This window comes from Puma concolor, chromosome B4 (genome assembly GCF_028749965.1).
Source record: "Puma concolor isolate L17-30 chromosome B4, mPumCon1.1.hap2, whole genome shotgun sequence".
In the NCBI taxonomy this organism is placed as follows: Eukaryota; Metazoa; Chordata; class Mammalia; order Carnivora; family Felidae; genus Puma; species Puma concolor.
In genome coordinates, this window is record NC_141673.1 from 64,688,501 (window position 1) to 64,706,242 (window position 17,742).

The 17,742-nt window shown below is 45.0% G+C and overlaps 1 protein-coding gene across 11 annotated transcripts in view; it reads right to left on the minus strand.

The window, feature by feature from the left end:
* The window catches only part of SLC4A8 (solute carrier family 4 member 8), an 80,652-nt gene that overhangs the window by 26,044 nt on the left and 36,866 nt on the right, over positions 1-17,742 (minus strand). For all 11 annotated transcript variants that reach the window (XM_086713343.1, XM_086713339.1, XM_086713345.1 and 8 more), the window contains exons 10-17: positions 17,417-17,563; positions 16,480-16,580; positions 10,415-10,589; positions 9,682-9,815; positions 8,398-8,643; positions 4,581-4,686; positions 3,818-3,979; positions 816-929 (exon numbers count right to left, since the gene is read on the minus strand). In XM_086713343.1, coding sequence (XP_086569469.1) covers positions 816-929; positions 3,818-3,979; positions 4,581-4,686; positions 8,398-8,643; positions 9,682-9,815; positions 10,415-10,589; positions 16,480-16,580; positions 17,417-17,563 — 1,185 coding nt within the window. The remainder of the gene's footprint in view (positions 1-815; positions 930-3,817; positions 3,980-4,580; positions 4,687-8,397; positions 8,644-9,681; positions 9,816-10,414; positions 10,590-16,479; positions 16,581-17,416; positions 17,564-17,742) is intronic.

Below are 17,742 nucleotides of genomic sequence, written 5' to 3' on the forward strand. Positions count from 1 at the left end.
AGACAAAGGCACAGGGTACAGGGATGTTTACAAGTCAAGGGCTGCCTTTCTTCCTGTTTTCTTTCTCTTCCCCAGCCTCTCCTGTTCTTCTCATCTTATGATTCTTCTCCAGTCACTGAGTATGCCCAGGCTTTCCCTCCCCTCTGGTCTGTGGGGCTCTATGGAACCCAGCTCAGCCTTCCCATCTTCTCTGTTACTCGGTGCCCCTACACTGAAACAGATCTGGAGTCCCCACATACAGATCATTTGTTTTAGTTCTTTTATGTATACATTTTCAGCAACATACTGTAGATTGTAGAGAGTTATATAAAGAAACGATGAAATAGGGTTGAAGAGCTGTCCCGGTTACTCTGGTAGGAGCATTAGACCGTGGGTGAAGCCCCCAGGCCGGCTCACCTTTTCACAAGGCAAGATCCTGAAGGAGAGGGGCCAACCCTGATTTAACTTCTTACCCCTTCCCAGTGCCCATACACAGCTGAAGCTCAAGGAAAGTGCTATTAATCAGACTTGTTCCAAGGACCCACATTTCCACTGTATGAGGTATGTATTTAAGTAAACATGCACATCCCACTATTGTAAATCTTAACTTTTCATTCATTAAACCACCTTAGATGTTCTGTTCTTGGAGTTTTGTGGCTGGAACTCAGCCAAGCCTTAAGAGTTTGCTCTTCTGAAAGGTAAGGCATGAGGGACAAAGTTTAGATTTCGGGGACTGCAGAATGCAGGATTAGGATACGGAAAGGCCTTTGAAATTTACTTGGGACCAGATTCTAGGAAACCACATGAGGGCACCAAGTACCCTGAAAGCTGTTTACCTTGAACACACTGGGAACTTGAAGTTTTGGTGATGGGATTCCAATCAAAAAATCAATAATCACCATTGTGAAGATAGTGAGGAAAACAGCAAAGTCACTCACCATGGAGCGTACCTGGCATGAGAAAGGATTGGAAAAGTGTTTTATTAGGCTCAATGCAGTAGAAGAGAATTTTGCATTGTAAAAGGTTTACAAGTCCTCAGAAGAATGCTTTAATGTTATAATTGAATTAATACAACCACATGTAAACAACAGGAATATGTTAATATGCCCAAGTTAATACCCCCAAAGGGTGGATATGATGAGAGAGAATGAACCATTTGGCAAACTCTAATGTAACCACCCTGACTGGGAAGAGCTCTATTTGGAGCATTTGTGCCCAGGTCTGGGCAATAGTTCTGAGAACTTGGAATAAGATTTTCTGGGGCCAGTTAAGGTCCATTTGTACCAGCCAAGGGCCTTGGTGACAGCATCGACTCTTCTCCCTCATGCCCGACACCTCATCTACCTGCATCCAAGCCCTGTTGGCTCTACCTCTAGAACAAATCCCGGATCTGAGCACTCCTCACCACCTCCACTGTTCCCATCCAGACCAAGGTCACCATCAGCTCTTGTCTCTCTTAAGTACAGCAGACACTTGCTTCAGCCCCCCTTTAAAGCCATTGGACTGACTATACAAGTTGGATTATGTCAATCCACAAAAACCCTGAAATGGTTCCTCATTTCACTGAGATAAAAACCCAAAAGACCTCGGCCTATGAGGCCCACACATTGAAATCATTAGAAGCCCAGCTTCTAACGCTCTCCCACTCGTTCACTCTGCTCCAGCCATACAGACCACTCCGTTGTGTATTTTCTTTTCTTTTTTAAAAAAAATTTTTTTAAATGTTTATTTATTTTTGACAGAGAGAGACAGAGACAGAGACAGAGACAGAGCATGAGCGGAGGAGGGGCAGAGAGAGAGGGAGACACAGAATGGGAAGCAGGCTCCAGGCTCTGAGCTGTCAGCACAGAGACCGATGCGGGGCTCGAACTCACAAACTGCGAGATCATGACCTGAGCCGAAGTCGGACGCTCAACCGACTGAGCCACCCAGGCACCCCCCCCCCAACTCTATTGTTTGTTAAACATCCCACCTTAGGGTCTTTGTACTTGCTTATCCCTCTTGTCTAGAATGCTTTTTCTCCAAGTAACTTCTTGGGTAGCTCCCTCACCTCCCTATGTTCATACAAAGATCACCTTCCCTATGAGATCTTCTCTGATGATCCTACTCGCAATTGGTCACCATTCTCTACTCCAGCACTGCCTATGCTCCTTTTCTGCTTAATTTTCTCCAAGCAAAACAGATGGACATAAGGGAAGGGAAACAAAAATAATATAAAAACAGGGAGGGGGACAAAACAGAAGAGACATAAATATGGAGAACAGAGGGTTACTGAAGGGGTTGTGGGAGGGGGGATGGGCTATATGGGCAAGGGGCATTAAGGAATCTACTCCTGAAATCATTGTTGCACTATATGCTAACTAACTTGGATGTAAATTTTAAAAAAAATTTCTCCATAGCACTCATCACCATTTTGTGCCTAGGAGGATGTTATAGTTTAGTTCAGCTTTAATAAAATACAATGCCTCTAAAACGCCCAGTGTCTGCCTTAATCTGAACTTCCAACAGAGACAGAGCAAAATATATCTTAGCCAAAATATATCTTAACCTGACTTTGCTTTCCTTTGAAACCTGAGGTTTGCAGCTTCCTGGCCCTGGTTTTGTCAATTCTCTTCTGAATGTTACACAATTCTCTGAACCTGTACCTGCCCCCACCGTCATGAGCCATCTTGGGTCCATCTGACCATCCTGGGGCCCAGTGGCCCTTCCCTCCTCTGAACTCCTATGACCCCTTGCATCCCAGGTTGGCGCCCAACCCTTTACACTGTATCATATGGACCTGTACATTTCGTATATTTCTCCTTCCTGTATGATGGCAGAGACCATGTTTTAAACTTCTATATCCCTGACAGCACTTAACCCAGGCCTCAGCAAGTAGCTAGTAGAGAACTGCCCTTATTAACTATTTGTCCACATCAGAAACAATGACCCAGAACTAAGTCAATATGTTTCCCTTAACTACAATGTAGCATCGCGGAAGTCTAAGAATGTGTTTTTCCTGCATGAGTGTACCATAGCCAGCTAATCAACTGAGCTCCCCACCCATTCGGACTTCCTGCCCTGCAAATGTACCTGACCGAACCCTCACTTCCAGAAAACCCACCATTTCTCATGCTTTGAACTCCTTTTCAAAGCAAAAGTGGCCCCTTTTCGCCGCTCTACACCCAGCCTCTGATTCCGCTCTACTAGAACTGGTCATGATCAAACAGCACCATTTGTATCAGATTACTGAGGCTTCAAAGAGTCAAGCAAACCAAGTCAGGAGTATTCTGGCCGCTGCAGTCAATGTCCCTGGTGATTTCACAAACTGCCACAAGAGACATCCCTGGGAAGAGACTTTGGGGTCCCCTACGTATCCAAAGTGATCATCCCGCTTTACTATATTTAGCAGCCAGCTCCAGCTATTGCATACTCCATCTCCCAGCATCCTGGAAAGGACACTTCACAGCACTCTGGAAATTGAGGGTTAAGAGCTTTTGCAGAACCCCCTTAAACTCCCCTGACACTTTTTTCTTTTTTTAAAGCAATCTCTACCCACCAATGTGGGGCTTGAACTTACGAGCCCAAGATCAAGAGTTGTGTGCTCTACTGAATGAGCCAGCAAGGCACCCATCGCCCAACACTTTTAATCGAAAAAATCCTGAGTATTAACCCCTCAGCGCACACCACACATTTATGAAAGGCTGCCAGACACTAGAAGAGAATGCCACAGTGGGGCTTGCCGGGACATCTGGAACTTGCCACCTGCCACTCTACTCAGCAAGCAGCATGGAAGCTGAGAATAAGGCTGTTATATTAGAATTCTAACGCGGAAGAAATGTATGAGGGTGCTACCTACTCTGGTTGGGAAATAGCGACTTGTCTTAAATGTCTTTAAGGTGCTCGAGAGGATGAAGGTGGTGAAGAAGAGAATGCAGGACCAAAAGAGCACATCAGGAGTATAGGGTCCATGATGGCCGCACGCAGATCCCGTGAACTCTCCGTGCATCTCCTGGCACTCCTGCGGGAACAAGCATTCTGGGTGATGAAAGGCAGGCACAAGGGAATAAATAGCTCTGGCCTTCTGAGCCCACCCCTCCCTGTTGTTGCTGGGGAGCGCAGGCTGCCGGCAGTGTCCATTGACCCGTGTGCTTGTGGCGCTCTCGCTTGCACAGGCCCCTTCTGAGTACGGTGACTACTTAGAGTCCTTAGACGCTTTGGAAAATGAAACCAGGATGGTCCCAAGCAAGCATGAAGCTCTGGGAGGGCTCTGGCAATTCGTATTGTTTATCTTACAGAGGACTTCCAAATCGGAATGTTCTGCCAGCCTCAGAAACCTGGGTGTGCCCCCGCCCTGCCTGGTTTCATCCCCACATATCCCTAGTGCAGGGACCCTGGGTAGGGTGTACGTGGGAGGGAAGAGAAAGGCAATCTTCTTTTCCCTTTATGTACAAGAGAACTTTTGCTGGGGAAAAGGGTCAGCAAGAATAGTTTAAATAAATAAATAAATAAACAAACAAACAAACAAACAACCTTTATTTTTGAAAACGCCAGACCATGCTGAAGGGCTACCACACTTAAACTTGGCAGTCACAGTGCTACAATACAACTCCCAGACTTACGCTAACAGTCAGGTTGGCCCAGTGGACTTCTGTTGTCACGATATTGTGGTCCTTCCAGTACTGCAGGGTATGGTTGTTTGGATTTTCTGGGAGAGTACACCTGCAGCTGAGGGAACAAGAAAAAAGGATTCCTGAGGAAAGCAGCCAAGTATTTGATTAAATAGTTTTAGCCATGACTGGACTAAAGCCCCTGTCAGAGCTTGCCTCGTTTCTCCTTTGCCCATCTCAGGTCCCTGAAATTGGTCCTGTTGCTTGAGGCCCATGGGTAAGCCCAACCACATCCTTATTTTTCAGTCAGCCATTATAAACACAGACACAAATCAGCACATTGGCCTTGAATTAAACTGTGCCGACCACCAAGCTTGGCACAGAATGGTTCTTGCTGGTCTCCTTGCTTAGTTTCTTTCGCTTAGGCCCTTCCCGTGAAATTCAATCTATAAAGCAAGGAGGACCTACTACCCCATTTGGCTCTCAACAGTCTTCTCCAAGCCTGGATATCTCCTGCTATCTATACCCTGCCACATTCTCAATATGCTCTCAATATCAGAGGCTCCTGGAATTGTGATGCAAGCTTGTCCCGACACTGCATTATTCCTGGTAATATCCCACCACCATGGCCTCCTCTTGTACCTAACCAGACCAGATCAGACTTGTCCCTCTGGCCAACATGCGGCCTCCCAGTCCCACAATGAACATAGCCATTCCCACTAATTTTGTATCCTCTGTGGATTTAATGAGCATACCTTCTAAGGATATAGTACAACAGAATTAAAATACAAAAAGATCTCAGTAGATTGTAATAGGAGGAAATCAACAAAATAAAACATAATAGGGAAAGCCATAAAGTCCTACATTTAGGTCTACAAAATCAATCCCAAACTTGGAAGCAACGAAGATGTCCTTCAGTAGGTGAATGGATGCACTATATCTATAACTACACAATGGACTATTATTCAGCACTAAAAAGAACGAACTATCAAGCCATTAAAAGGCATTAAAGACCTTTAAGGCAATAACACTAAGTACACAAAGCCAATCAGAAAAGCCTACATACTGCAGGATTACAACTATATGACATTGCCGAAAAGGCAAAATGATGACGACAGTAAAAAGATCAATGCTTGCCAGGGTTTGGAGTGGTACCGAGGGATGGGTAGGCAGAGCACCAAATATGTTTTTTTTGAGAGAGAGAGACAGAGAGAGAGAGACAGAGAGAGAGCATGAGCAGGGGAGGTGCAGAGAGAGAGGGAGAGAGAAAGAATCCTAAGCAGGCTCTACACTCTCAGTGTGGAGCCCAGTGTGGGGCTCCATTTCATCAACTGTGAGACCATGACCTGAGCTGAAACCAAGAGTAGGAGGCTTAACCGAATGAGCCCCCCCAGGTGCCCTCAGAGCACAGATCTTTAAGGCAGTGAACTATTCTGTATGATATTATAATAGTGGATATATTATTTATAGATTAATCAAAACTCATAGAATGTACAACACCAAGAGTGAACCCTAATGTAAACTATAGGCTTTGGGTGATAATGATGTCTCCATGTAAATTCATTATTTGCAACAAACTTAGCACTCTGGTGCACGGGATGCTGATAGTGGGGGAGACTGCACATGTGTGGGAGCAGGGGGTGGATGGAAACTCTCTGTATCCTCTGCTCAACTTTGCTGTGAACCTAAAACTGCTCTTAAAAAATCAGTTCCACATACTTGGAAGGTATTATGCTGAGTGAAATAAGTCAGTCAGAGAAGGACAGATATCATATATCTTCACTCATATGTGGATCTTGAGAAACCTAACAGAAGACCATGGGGGAAGGGAAGAGAAAAAAAAAATAGTTACAAACAGAGAGGGAGGGAGGCAAACCACAAGAGACTCTTAAATACAGAGAACCAAGGGTGGATGGGGGGTGGGGGAGATGGGAAGATGGGTGATGGGCATTGAGGAGGGCACTTGTTGGGATGAGCACCGGGTGTTGTATGGAAGCCAATTTGACAATAAAATATATTTTTTAAAAAATCAGTTCCACATACTAACATAAAATGATTTAAAGAGCTGGGGAGTTCTAGCTTCACAGCTCCTACGGTAGAATGCAACTAAGAAAAATCCCACCTTGAGCTGTATTAACACAGAATTACAGTGTCCAGATCCAAAGTCTACTCAGTCCAAGGCTGGTCACTTTTGTCAATCTTCCCCTACTAGGTCTCATGAGGGCAGATCCTTTGTCTGCCATGTTCACTGCTGTCTCCAGGGCCTAAAACCATGCCCGGCATATAGTAAGTGTTCAACAAATGTTTGTTAAACAAATAAATGAATGATTGAGAAAAAGGTCGAAGAATGAACCTTACTCCAATGCCAATCAGCAATCCACTAGGCTTCAAAGATTATACTCCCCTAATGGTTGTTATTTTGTAATAAAATAATTTCAAATTCTAACAAAAGTTTTTTATGAATTCTGACCTTAAAAGGGGGAATAAACGAATATGCAGAACCTACAAAAATGTATCCGTGACTAGTTGGCAGACCCCTCCATACAGTGTGCTCTCTGCTCAGACAGTTTCGGGTTGAAATTGTTCGCTTTACAACCAGGCCCTCCACGTCAGAAATTACAGCTAGAAGGCAGGGAATTTGATGTATGGAGCTAAAGGTTGAGGATCTTTAGTCATAATTTGGAGAATACTATTCCGGAGAAGAAGTGTTTCTAGGACCAGACTCTCCTGGATGGTTGACAACATGGCGAAATACCATGTTTCTTCTCCCCCTGATCCAAACTGTATCAGGCATGGGAAGAAAACAGTCTCTTGCGTTGAAATCTATGTAAGTAAATAGATTACTAGATCCTTAGGAAACAGAGTAAGAGACCTGTGGATCTGCAAAGAATTGTGAGTATATCTCTACCTAACGATTCCTAAGAGGAGCCTGTACATACATTCAGACGATCTTGATAACATGCTTCAGGGACTCACAAATCCTTGTAAAAAGAAGGTCCTCCCAATAACTCACTTGAATTCTCCCTGCTACCTTTGCAGCCTACTTTTGTCTCGTGCCTGGAACCAAAAGCCCGTGCTCTGGAAAGCATTCCTCATGTCCCCTCTGAGTTTCGTTCTTAGTCCATCCTCTCTGTCATCACTTCTGGCTGTTCTCTGGCAGGCCCCCTCGGGTCTCCACATCCCTATCTAAGCCTTATTTCCCAGAGGGGCAAGACACTTCCTTAACAAAAGGTGCAAGTACTGCCGGGTACACTGCATCAGCCAGTAAACGCAGGCCCACTGCTCAATTTAAAAAAAAAAAAAAAAAAAAAAAAAAAGGTGGGGCGCCTGGGTGGCGCAGTCGGTTGAGCGTCCGACTTCGGCCAGGTCACGATCTCGCGGTCCGGGAGTTCGAGCCCCGCGTCGGGCTCTGGGCTGATGGCTCAGAGCCTGGAGCCTGTTTCCGATTCTGTGTCTCCCTCTCTCTGCCTCTCCCCCGTTCATGCTCTGTCTCTCTCTGTCCCAAAAATAAATAAACGTTGAAAAAAAAATAATAATAATTAAAATTTAAAAAATAAAAAAATAAAAAAAAAAGGGGGGGTGCCTGGGTGGCTCAGTCAGTTAAGCGTCCGACTTCAGCTCAGGTCACGATCTCGCGGTCCGTGAGTTCGAGGCCCGCATCGGGCTCTGGGCTGATGGCTCAGAGCCTGGAGCCTGCTTCCGATTCTGTGTCTCCCTCTCTCTCTGCCCCTCCCCCGTTCATGCTCTGTCTCTCTCTGTCTCAAAAATAAATAAAACGTTAAAAAAAAAATTAAAAAAAAAAAAAAAGACAAGCAGAAAGCATACTTACTAATACAGGCTAAGGTGGTCCAGCTGGCTGTGCATGTGGATGGGGTAGGTCTCTGCCAGGTGAATGAGCTTTTCTATTGCTTCATAGATGAAAATAATGCAAATCAGGGAGGCAAATGCCTCTTCAGTGAAGCGGGTAATGTAACAGACAAGGGAACTGGCATCAGTTGCCACAAGGACAATACACAGGAAGGCAGTCCACAGTCCGATACAGGCTCGCAGGGAGAGGTACGAAAGAGCGTAATCTCTGAAACAAAACCAAAGTTCATCAAAAAGCATGGATGGGTGAATTACAAGACAAAGGGTCAGAAATGTGGTTAGTTCATCTCATCTCATCCATTCCAGTACCGCAACCCAGTTTACCCCTAATTCTGACTGTATTTTACTCCTAAATGCTGCCCAGGGACAGCTGTGACCAAAGATTTGCTCCACGGGTAATATTTGCCCCACAGGTAGTATCTGCCACAGCAAGGACACGGAAAGTGGAGAAGGAAGGAATCGGCCACACGCATTTCTGCCATTACTGCCCAACTTGATTCAGATCTTATTCTTACAGTTAGGAAAAAGGGGCTGGCCCATGTTCCACATGCTCCTACATCCAATCCAAAATGAAGAAAAAATTTGATAGGGAAAGGAGGCATTGCTAAGCCCCTACCATCAGTAGCGGGCTTCGTAGGGGGCCCACTACTAAGGGGGCGTCTTAGGCCAAATTAAAAATTCACTTGAAAGGGGCGCCTGGGTGGCTCAGTCGGTTGAGCGTCCAACTTCGGCTTGGGTCATGATCCCACGGTTCATGAGTTTGAGCCCCACATGGGCTCCGTGCTGATGATGGGGAGCATGCTTGGGATTATCTCTCTCTCCCTCTCTCTCTCTGTCCCCTCTGTGTGCGCTCTCTCTCTCTCTCAAAATAAATAAATAAACTTTAAAAAACTTGATTTGAAATGAAAATGAAGGAATTTGACTTAGCTAGAGAAAGAAAACTCCAGTACGACACTGTGTGTTAACTAACTTGAATTTAAATAAATAAATTTTTAAAAAAGAGAAAAAGTTAAGACTTCAACAATGGCTGAGGGACATTAATAAAGCTCTTTAAGATTAGGAGATCTACTATTTTAGGTACAGTACTACCTGGGGGCAGGGCAACAGACCAAATGATGTTCTTTCGTTAGGTTTTTACAATCCAGAGTAATATTTGCCTGATTATGCTCGCCCGGGATCCTGGCATTCAACCCTAACGGCACAATAACACATCCAGTTAGAGTTTTCAGAAAACCAAATGTCTTACTTGCAGAATTTGAACAAAATCTTTTCAAATACAAGCACTGGCCCAGTACTTCCCAGGATGGTGAGAGCCTGTCCCGCAAACAAGGAATAGGCAATCCCAGTCATGGAGGCTCCAAACAAGGATTCAATTGCACTCTGAGGGGGGAAAAAAAATCATCAGAGTCCATAGCCCATCTGTAACCAGTAGTGTGGGCTTATACACATTCCTGACTTAGCTCTCGTGTGTGCCCTGACAAGCCATTTGCTTGTATTTCATTTTAGCAAGAGTGAAGTATACACACGGTCTAATATTCCTGTAAACGGATACCGTCTTGATAATCCAGGTGCCCAAATCCAACCACATAGGACTCCTTAACTAAGTCCTGTTCTTCAGTGACTCAATTCAGTACTTAAATATACACAGAAAGCACAGTGATACCATTTGTACTATGAGCCGTCATTCAGAGTCACATTAAATTTCAAATGACATTGATCTATCATTTTCCACCCTTTTGAGCACCAGGCAATTCAACCGGGCAGTCAACTAGTGACATTGATGTGCTAGCAGACGAGAGTCGGTTCTAAAGGGAAAACTAGGTTGCTGCTTGGTATGAAATCAGAAGACCACAGTATTCAGTAGAAAGAATCCAATCTCCTCAGTCCTAGCCCGGGGGATTTTCCTCTCAGCAGACTTCCCTGCCAACACAATGTTTTAACTCCTGTTGGGGCCAAGAGAAGTGGTAAAAAGTCCTTACTATGCGTCCCTCAGTGGCTTCTCCGAGCAATCCCCCAAAGGTGATGACAGGTGACATGCAGGCACAGTACAGGAACAGAAAGGAGGCCAAACACTGTAAACTGAGTGCATCCCGGTAGTCGCTCCAGTACCAGGGGGCCTTCCGCTTGATGTCCAACACCAAGCCCCCAAACAGCCTGTGGAAACATGGCAAACAGGCTTCTAACGCAGTCCCTCTTCCACGGAAGTATTTGAACAGCGCACATTTGAAAGCCACTTCAAATGTGCTCTGAAGACATGCTTTGGCTTCGATTTGAGCCCCAGTACAAGAAATCTCTCCGGGGTCAGCACACATTCCATTTGCAAACAAGGGCATGAATTTGAATGATTATCCCGAGCATAAAGAGAATTGCTTTGGGAGTGCATATTGCCCATTCAATAAAGAGTTCCCAAAAAAATTAACGTGAAATTAAGTAATCGCTTCAAACCGCAAATTCTGAGCTGTTCGGAGGAAATGTGCAAAACCCATTCAAGGTATTAAAATCGTTAGTTTTATTATATATGTATTCTAGCCAAAGAGCCCCATCACATGCACTTCCCTACGCTGAACAGCTACCCACCTTACTGTTGAGAAATTAGCATAAGAATTCGTTCATGTGGTCGACAAGTAGTAGCAGATACTGTGCCAGGGACCGGAGATGCAGCAGGGAGCAAGACAACGCAGCCCTTCTCTAGCACAGGCGATAGGCAGTGCTGTGAGGGTGCCACGGCAGCATAGAACAGGAGGGAGATTTCAACGGGGACTCAGAGAACGGACCAGGAGCTAGCCAGATGGGGCAGAGGGGCTAGCGTGGGTGACACCTGGAGGTGAGAGTGCATGGCGGGGTCCAAGTGCTAACGCAGATAAAGCTCGGTAAGACAGTGTGAGGGGCAAATACCAACAGACGGGAACGGTGAAGCTGGAGTAGCCAAGTCACAGAGCGCCTTGCAAACTGTTTTAAGGAATTAGAACTTTATCCTGATGGCATGTCAAGTCACCGAAGGATTGTAAACAGGAGAACAACATAATTAAACGTGCATTCTGGAAGGATCACTCTGGAGGGGGTATAATGAATGGAACGCGGGGCAAGACTGGAGGCAGGGGATTGGGAGGAGGAGAAGTGGAAGGACTCAAGGGCTGAATCAGGAAGTCGTAGAGTCCACAGGACGTGGTGGCAGGACTTCTGGACCCCTCTCCAGTTCCCAAGGATGAGACAGATCAAGAGCAAGATATCCCACACCAAGAAAGAGCGTTCTCAAACTGGGTCACTTTTTCTAGAGTGAGGTCTTTGCACCAGAGTGAAAGTTGATAGGGGAGTCACAAAAAATGCCACTCAGCATTACAGGACAGATCATCTGGTCTCTTCTACAAACCAATGGCGTAGAAAAAAAGGAAGGAGAGCTAGTACAGAATGGGATCATAATAACCAAATGCAATCCCTGACTGGATGCTATGTGAAGAAAAAAAAAAAAAAAACTCTAAAAAGATGTGGCTAAGACAATCACAAAAAGTTAAATGTGAACTGAGCATTAGACAATTTAAAGAATTATTGTTAATTTTGTTAGATTTCATAATGGCATGACCGTTGTTTTTTAAAATGCCCTTATCAAACAGAGATACATACTGAAGTAGTTACAGGTAAAATGACACGATAGCAGTGATTTGGTTTAAAATAATCTAGAAAACAGAAAAATAAAACAATTACGTGGGGAGAAATAGACAAAACACGACTGGCAAAATGTTAGTCACCGTTGACGGGCACATGGGGGTTCATTATACTGTTCTCTCTTCTTACGTGTTTGAAACTTTCTATAATAAGCCAAAAGCAAAAAATGAGCTACTCTTGCATGAAAGAAGGCTTGGCCAGCTCTTTCCATCTCTCTGCCTGGGAGCCTGGAGGAGAACCATGCGACCTGGGGCCTGTACACCAGGGGGAAAGGCCCAGGCAGCTCTCTCTTTCCATTTGAATGCTTTCTCTCCCTAGCCAGGTGCAATGAGCGTGTTCGTGGACATGGGGCGGACACTGTTCTATTCTACCTATTTGTTCTTTTCCTCTGGTTTGGGTGGGTATAGCTGGGATTCACCGTCGTCAGTTTATAGCGGTAACATCACAATCTGGTTCTTGGCTTAGAGAAGAGAGGCAAAGCTCGTTTTGTTTTTAGTTTATCTGGCAAACCTAGCTTAGGTAAGGGGCTATCTATAGGGTCTAACCTAGAGTGTGAGAGTTCCACCTCAGAGTCTGGAACCAAGGCTCCAGTTTGTAATAAAGTGTCACTAGGCCTTGCTTTCTCCTCTGTGCAAACAGGACCTCACAGGCAGTTTTGATTGGTCTGGGGCAAGACACAAGTGTTTCTGGGTCTTTACCAAGACAGAACTAGTACCACGTGAATATCACCTCTTGATCACCCATGACCTTCCTCTGAAGGGTATTATTCTGGGAGAAGAATCTCCTTCTGTAATAATGAGCCTCACCCCACTTGGCAACCTGAGATGCTGCCACGATTGCTCAGCCCCTGGATGCAGGAGACCCTTCCAGGGAGGAACGTCTGTGAGTCAAGACAAAAGATGTATGTGAAATGGATTTATAAGAAGCCACAGAAAGGGGGGGGCATCTGCATGCCTAATAGTGATTAAAAGGGGAAAGAAAAGATCTGAGGCTCTTATGGATAATGTAACTATAAATTAATAAAATGATTTCTGACTACTATTTATGGAGTCAGCCTTATCCCTCACTCATGCATAGAATCAGACCATAATTGCACAGCTACCACAAGATCAGGCATGGATGCTTCTCTCCACATTTGAGACTTCCTTTCCCTTTCAACACTACCTTTGATGTTCAAGTTTTTTGGGGGGTAGGAGGCACACGGGGATACGAATTTCAGCTTGATGCAAGAAAGGACTTACCCGTGTAGAGGGTCACTAGGCTCTGGAGCACTGACTTAGGGAGACCTTCTCTGGAGGGTTTTAAGGACAGGCCAGCCATCCATTTGTCTGGTGTGCTTTAGAAGAAACCTGTTTGAAGTGTGTGTGTTGGGGGGGCGGGGAATCATCGAGATAGCAGCTCCTGGTTCTTTTTTTCATTAACCCTTCCCAAAAGCGGCAGCCCCAAAGAGGTACATAAATATGCCTTGGAAAAGCCCTTTCTTGGAAAACCCTTCTCTTCCCTGCGGTGAAACTTGTGACCTAGGAACACTCTAGTCAGACTTTTGTCTTTGTTATGTATGGGAATGCATCAGCATCACGGAGGTCCAACACACTGTGCTCCAGCCCGGCCTCAGGTTAATACAGGACTGATTTCAACTTGCCTCCTTTCCTGCCTTAAGAGTCTACACGCCCCCATCTTCATATACCTCCCCGTCCGACAAACAGAACATCCCCTAAGTCTCCAGGTTTTGCCCCAGGCCTTGCAACATGGTACACACAAGGCAGGTTTTCCACCTCGGAGAAACACAACTAATGGTATGAAGAATTATTTTTTGTCTGTGCAGTCCAGGCGGGTCCAGAAAGTTCTAGGATGTTCATCTATGGGGGAGGGTTTGCTTTGACTCCCTACAAACTTTGAGATTTGGAAAGAGAAAAGGGTTGGCACAGAAGCATAATCTCTGATGCAGGCATGAAGTCACCTGACCTACAAGGCTATAATAGGAGAAAGGCCATGTGTCTTGAGGTCTTTTACTAAGGGCTCTGAGGAAAATTTGGGGAACTCAGGAAGAGGAGGTATCTCCCATACCAAGCAGCCCTGGGCCCTGAACCTAGATAACCCTTCCTTTCAGCTTTATCAACTCCATTAACTTCCTGACAAGACATGAAGGGAGAACTTCCTCAAACCCTAGATGAGTTTGTGAGTAAAGGTACTTTGACACTGTGAGTAAGCATGTGATGATCCTGGCCACATGAGATCTTCTTTTGGGATGTCAGGCACCATTTCTGAGAATCGACAATTCTAGAGATCTAATCTAATGGTCTCCCAAACTCCCACGTGGACTGGATTATAAATGACCCCCTCAAAAGGCCTGGGACTTTAGTTTATTCTCCTCTAACACCAAAAGAAACCTGAAACCTCAAATCATTTGGAGGGAACCCTGTTGCCCTCATTTCCACTACCTTCAAACTCTAAGTCCTGGGGTATGAACACCATTTATATTCAAAAGATATATCACCACCCTGAAATACCATCAAACACCCAAGACCCTTTCCCTAAAAAACACCACCTCCTCTAGGACCGTCTCAATCCTGGAACCTATTCTAGGGACAGATGCTTCCCTTGAACTGCTTCTCAATACCAGGCCTCCCCACCCAATTCAGACCTCTCCCAACTTTAAAGAAAATGTTAAATTTGCTCTTGGAGGTTGCTCCCTCATTTCAGTGATCCCTTCCATCAAAGAACTGTTCTTTTCCTCCATGATCACTCCCCAGAACCCAATTATCTTTCCCCACCCTCAAATACATTCCTCCAGCCAGGAAACACACCCCCATTCTGGACACTGCTAGCTAAGTGCCATCTCTCCTGCTTCTAAGCCCCCTTTCCTATCTTCTCCCTGAATTTCTAAGAGTAGAAAAATAGATGACTGTCTACAATTCTAGAAAACCCGGAGTTTCCACTGGGTACTGAGGATAGAAAAATAAGGAAAGCAACTTCAAGCAAAGAAGAAAAAAACTAAGGTGAAAGCTAGGAAGTAGAGGACGTTACAAAGCTTCACTCCATGATCTGAGTCCTGTCCTGAGACTCTCCACCCAGCAGATCCTCAGAAACAAGTACAACTTATGGAACCAGAACTATGGTCTCAACCATCTCCCACCATCTGGGGAAACCCTAGATGTCACTCCAACCCAAAATACCATCCTCTTTCACCACCTTCTTACCTGGCAAATCAAAGTTAGTCTGGGAACCTGCTTCCCTAAACTTCCATAGAGGACCTCCTCCTTGGACATCTGTCTTTAGAGTCTGGGCCTAGAAGAGTAGATTGACTATTCTGAGACACACCCACACCCCTAAAATACTACTTATTTTCCTACCCTAGGGGAGTTTCTTTACTTAAAATAATCACTCAAGGGGCACCTGGGTGGCTCAGTCGGTTAAGCGTCCGACTTTGGCTCAGGTAATGATCTCATGGCTCGTGAGTTCAAGCCCCACATCAGGCTCTGTGCTGACAGCTCGGAGCCTGGAACCTGCTTCGGATTCTGTGTTTCCCTCTCTCTCTACCCTTCCCCACTCATGCTCTCTTTCTCTCTCTCTCTCTCTCTCTGCCTCTCTCTCTCAAAAATAAACATTAAAAATAAATAAATAAATAACCACTAAATATTTATCTATATTTAGTCCACTCATGCTACAGAACAGGGATCACTCTAAAAGTATTCATTCATTTGTTCATCAGATACTCAGTGCCCACTCTGTGCAGGGCACCGTGCTGGGTGCTAGGATTATAATGGGCACCCTGCCCTTACGGAGCAAACATTCTAGCAGGAAGGAATGAAGCAATAATGAAGCAATAATGAACAATGAAGCAATAATAATAAAGTACGGGAAGCAATAATAGCAATAATGCTATTGAAGCAATAATAATAACAAATGAAGCAATAATAATAAAGTATGGGAAGGGCTGTAAATCAAGGGGTAGGAGGAAGGTGGCAGACAGGTGAGGGACAAAGCTCAAAGTTGTGACACCACACAGTAGGAATACCTAACCTCATCTAGAGAGAGTCTTAGAAAGCTTCCCAAAGGAAGTGACCCCTAAGCTGAGACAAAGGTAAGTAGCAGTTAGCCAGGAGATGAGGGAGGGGACGAGTGTTCAAATCAGAAGGAACAACGTGTGGAAAGGACTGGAGGTGAGACAGACTGTGGTCAGTGGTTTGAGAAACTTGAATGAATGAATACAAGATCTGATAAATTCACAATACTTATTACAGTCAGTGGTTCCATTTGAAAAGTCATTCCCAGCCAAAATACTAGAGAGAAGAAGGCTGAAAGTGAAGACTATGACTCATTCCTTTACACAACTTCAGCCCAGTAAGCAGCATGAGCTGTGAAACGTCTCAGAACTTACCGCCCGGTGCGCTGAAGTTCTGGCCCGCTGTGGCCCCCATGTGGTTCCGGTTCTATGTGGCAAACATTTCCATTTGGAACTCCAGGCATTTTCCGCTTCTCCTTTCAACAGAGGAACACAAAATTAGTAAAGTCAGCCATCTATCCTGTCCTTCCTGTTAACAGCGGGGAGTGATAATGAGATCATCCAAAAACAGCCCCCAAATACCCATGTGTTTGTAGTTTTCAAATGCATTTACTGATTTGGGGCAGTTTATTGACTTTCCTGAAAAACAATAACAACATATAATTTCTCGCCCTCTCTACTAGTGCCTAACTCCTAAACCTGCGTTGCTCAGAGACAGAAATATGGAGGCCTGGACATCAGGTGGGACCTAAGTTCCAGTTTCAAATCTGCCTCTGTATAATCTCACTTCACCTTAAAACTCTGAAGATAGTTTCATTGAAGATAGTTTTATTTATTTGAAATATTAAGGATAAAAATACCTGCGTGGGGATGTTGCCGGGAGGGCTGAGTTAGCATCTGTAAAGCGCCAGGCCTGGTGTCTCGTGTACAAGGGCTCCTTGGCCACCTTCGATCTGTCCCAAAGTATGCGGGATTCCACCTGTTCTCTCTATACAACTTGCTCTTTTCGTCGCGTGGCTTCATTCACAATATACTCCCAAGAAATGTGCTTTCCTCTCCTATCCCATCCCACATCAAACCTCCAAAAGCTGGCTTTAAAATTATCCTAGAGTAATCCTGACTGATCGCATCACACCTGAGCCAATCTATGTTACTGTATACTCATTTTTTATAACTGCTCTGTTCATTCTAGGTGCTCAAAACAGGGCTATAGCTTGAGTTATTTAGTATATACCCACATGGTCTTTGCTTTGTCCATGGTGGGTACTCAGTAAGTGACACTTAAGCCACTTGGCTTATGTGCATACATTACCTGGGAAGGGACATTTTTGGGTGGCTCGATTCTAATGGAGGGGTCCCACTCCCCTGGAGGGAGCACTGTAACCTGGTCTAGGAACTCATCAATCCCCGCCAGGAGATCGTCTCGCTCTTTTGCCTTATACGCCACATCATGAAAAATCTACAGAGAAGAAAAAGCCCTTAGGAAAGTTGAAAATAACTTTACTTAAAACAATCCCCAGTGAAGGGCACCTGGGTGGCTCAGTCGGTTGTGCAGTTGAGCGTCCAACTCTTGATTTTGGCTCAGGTCATGATCTCACAGTTCATGAGTTCGAGCCCTTGCATCAGCCTCCACCCTAA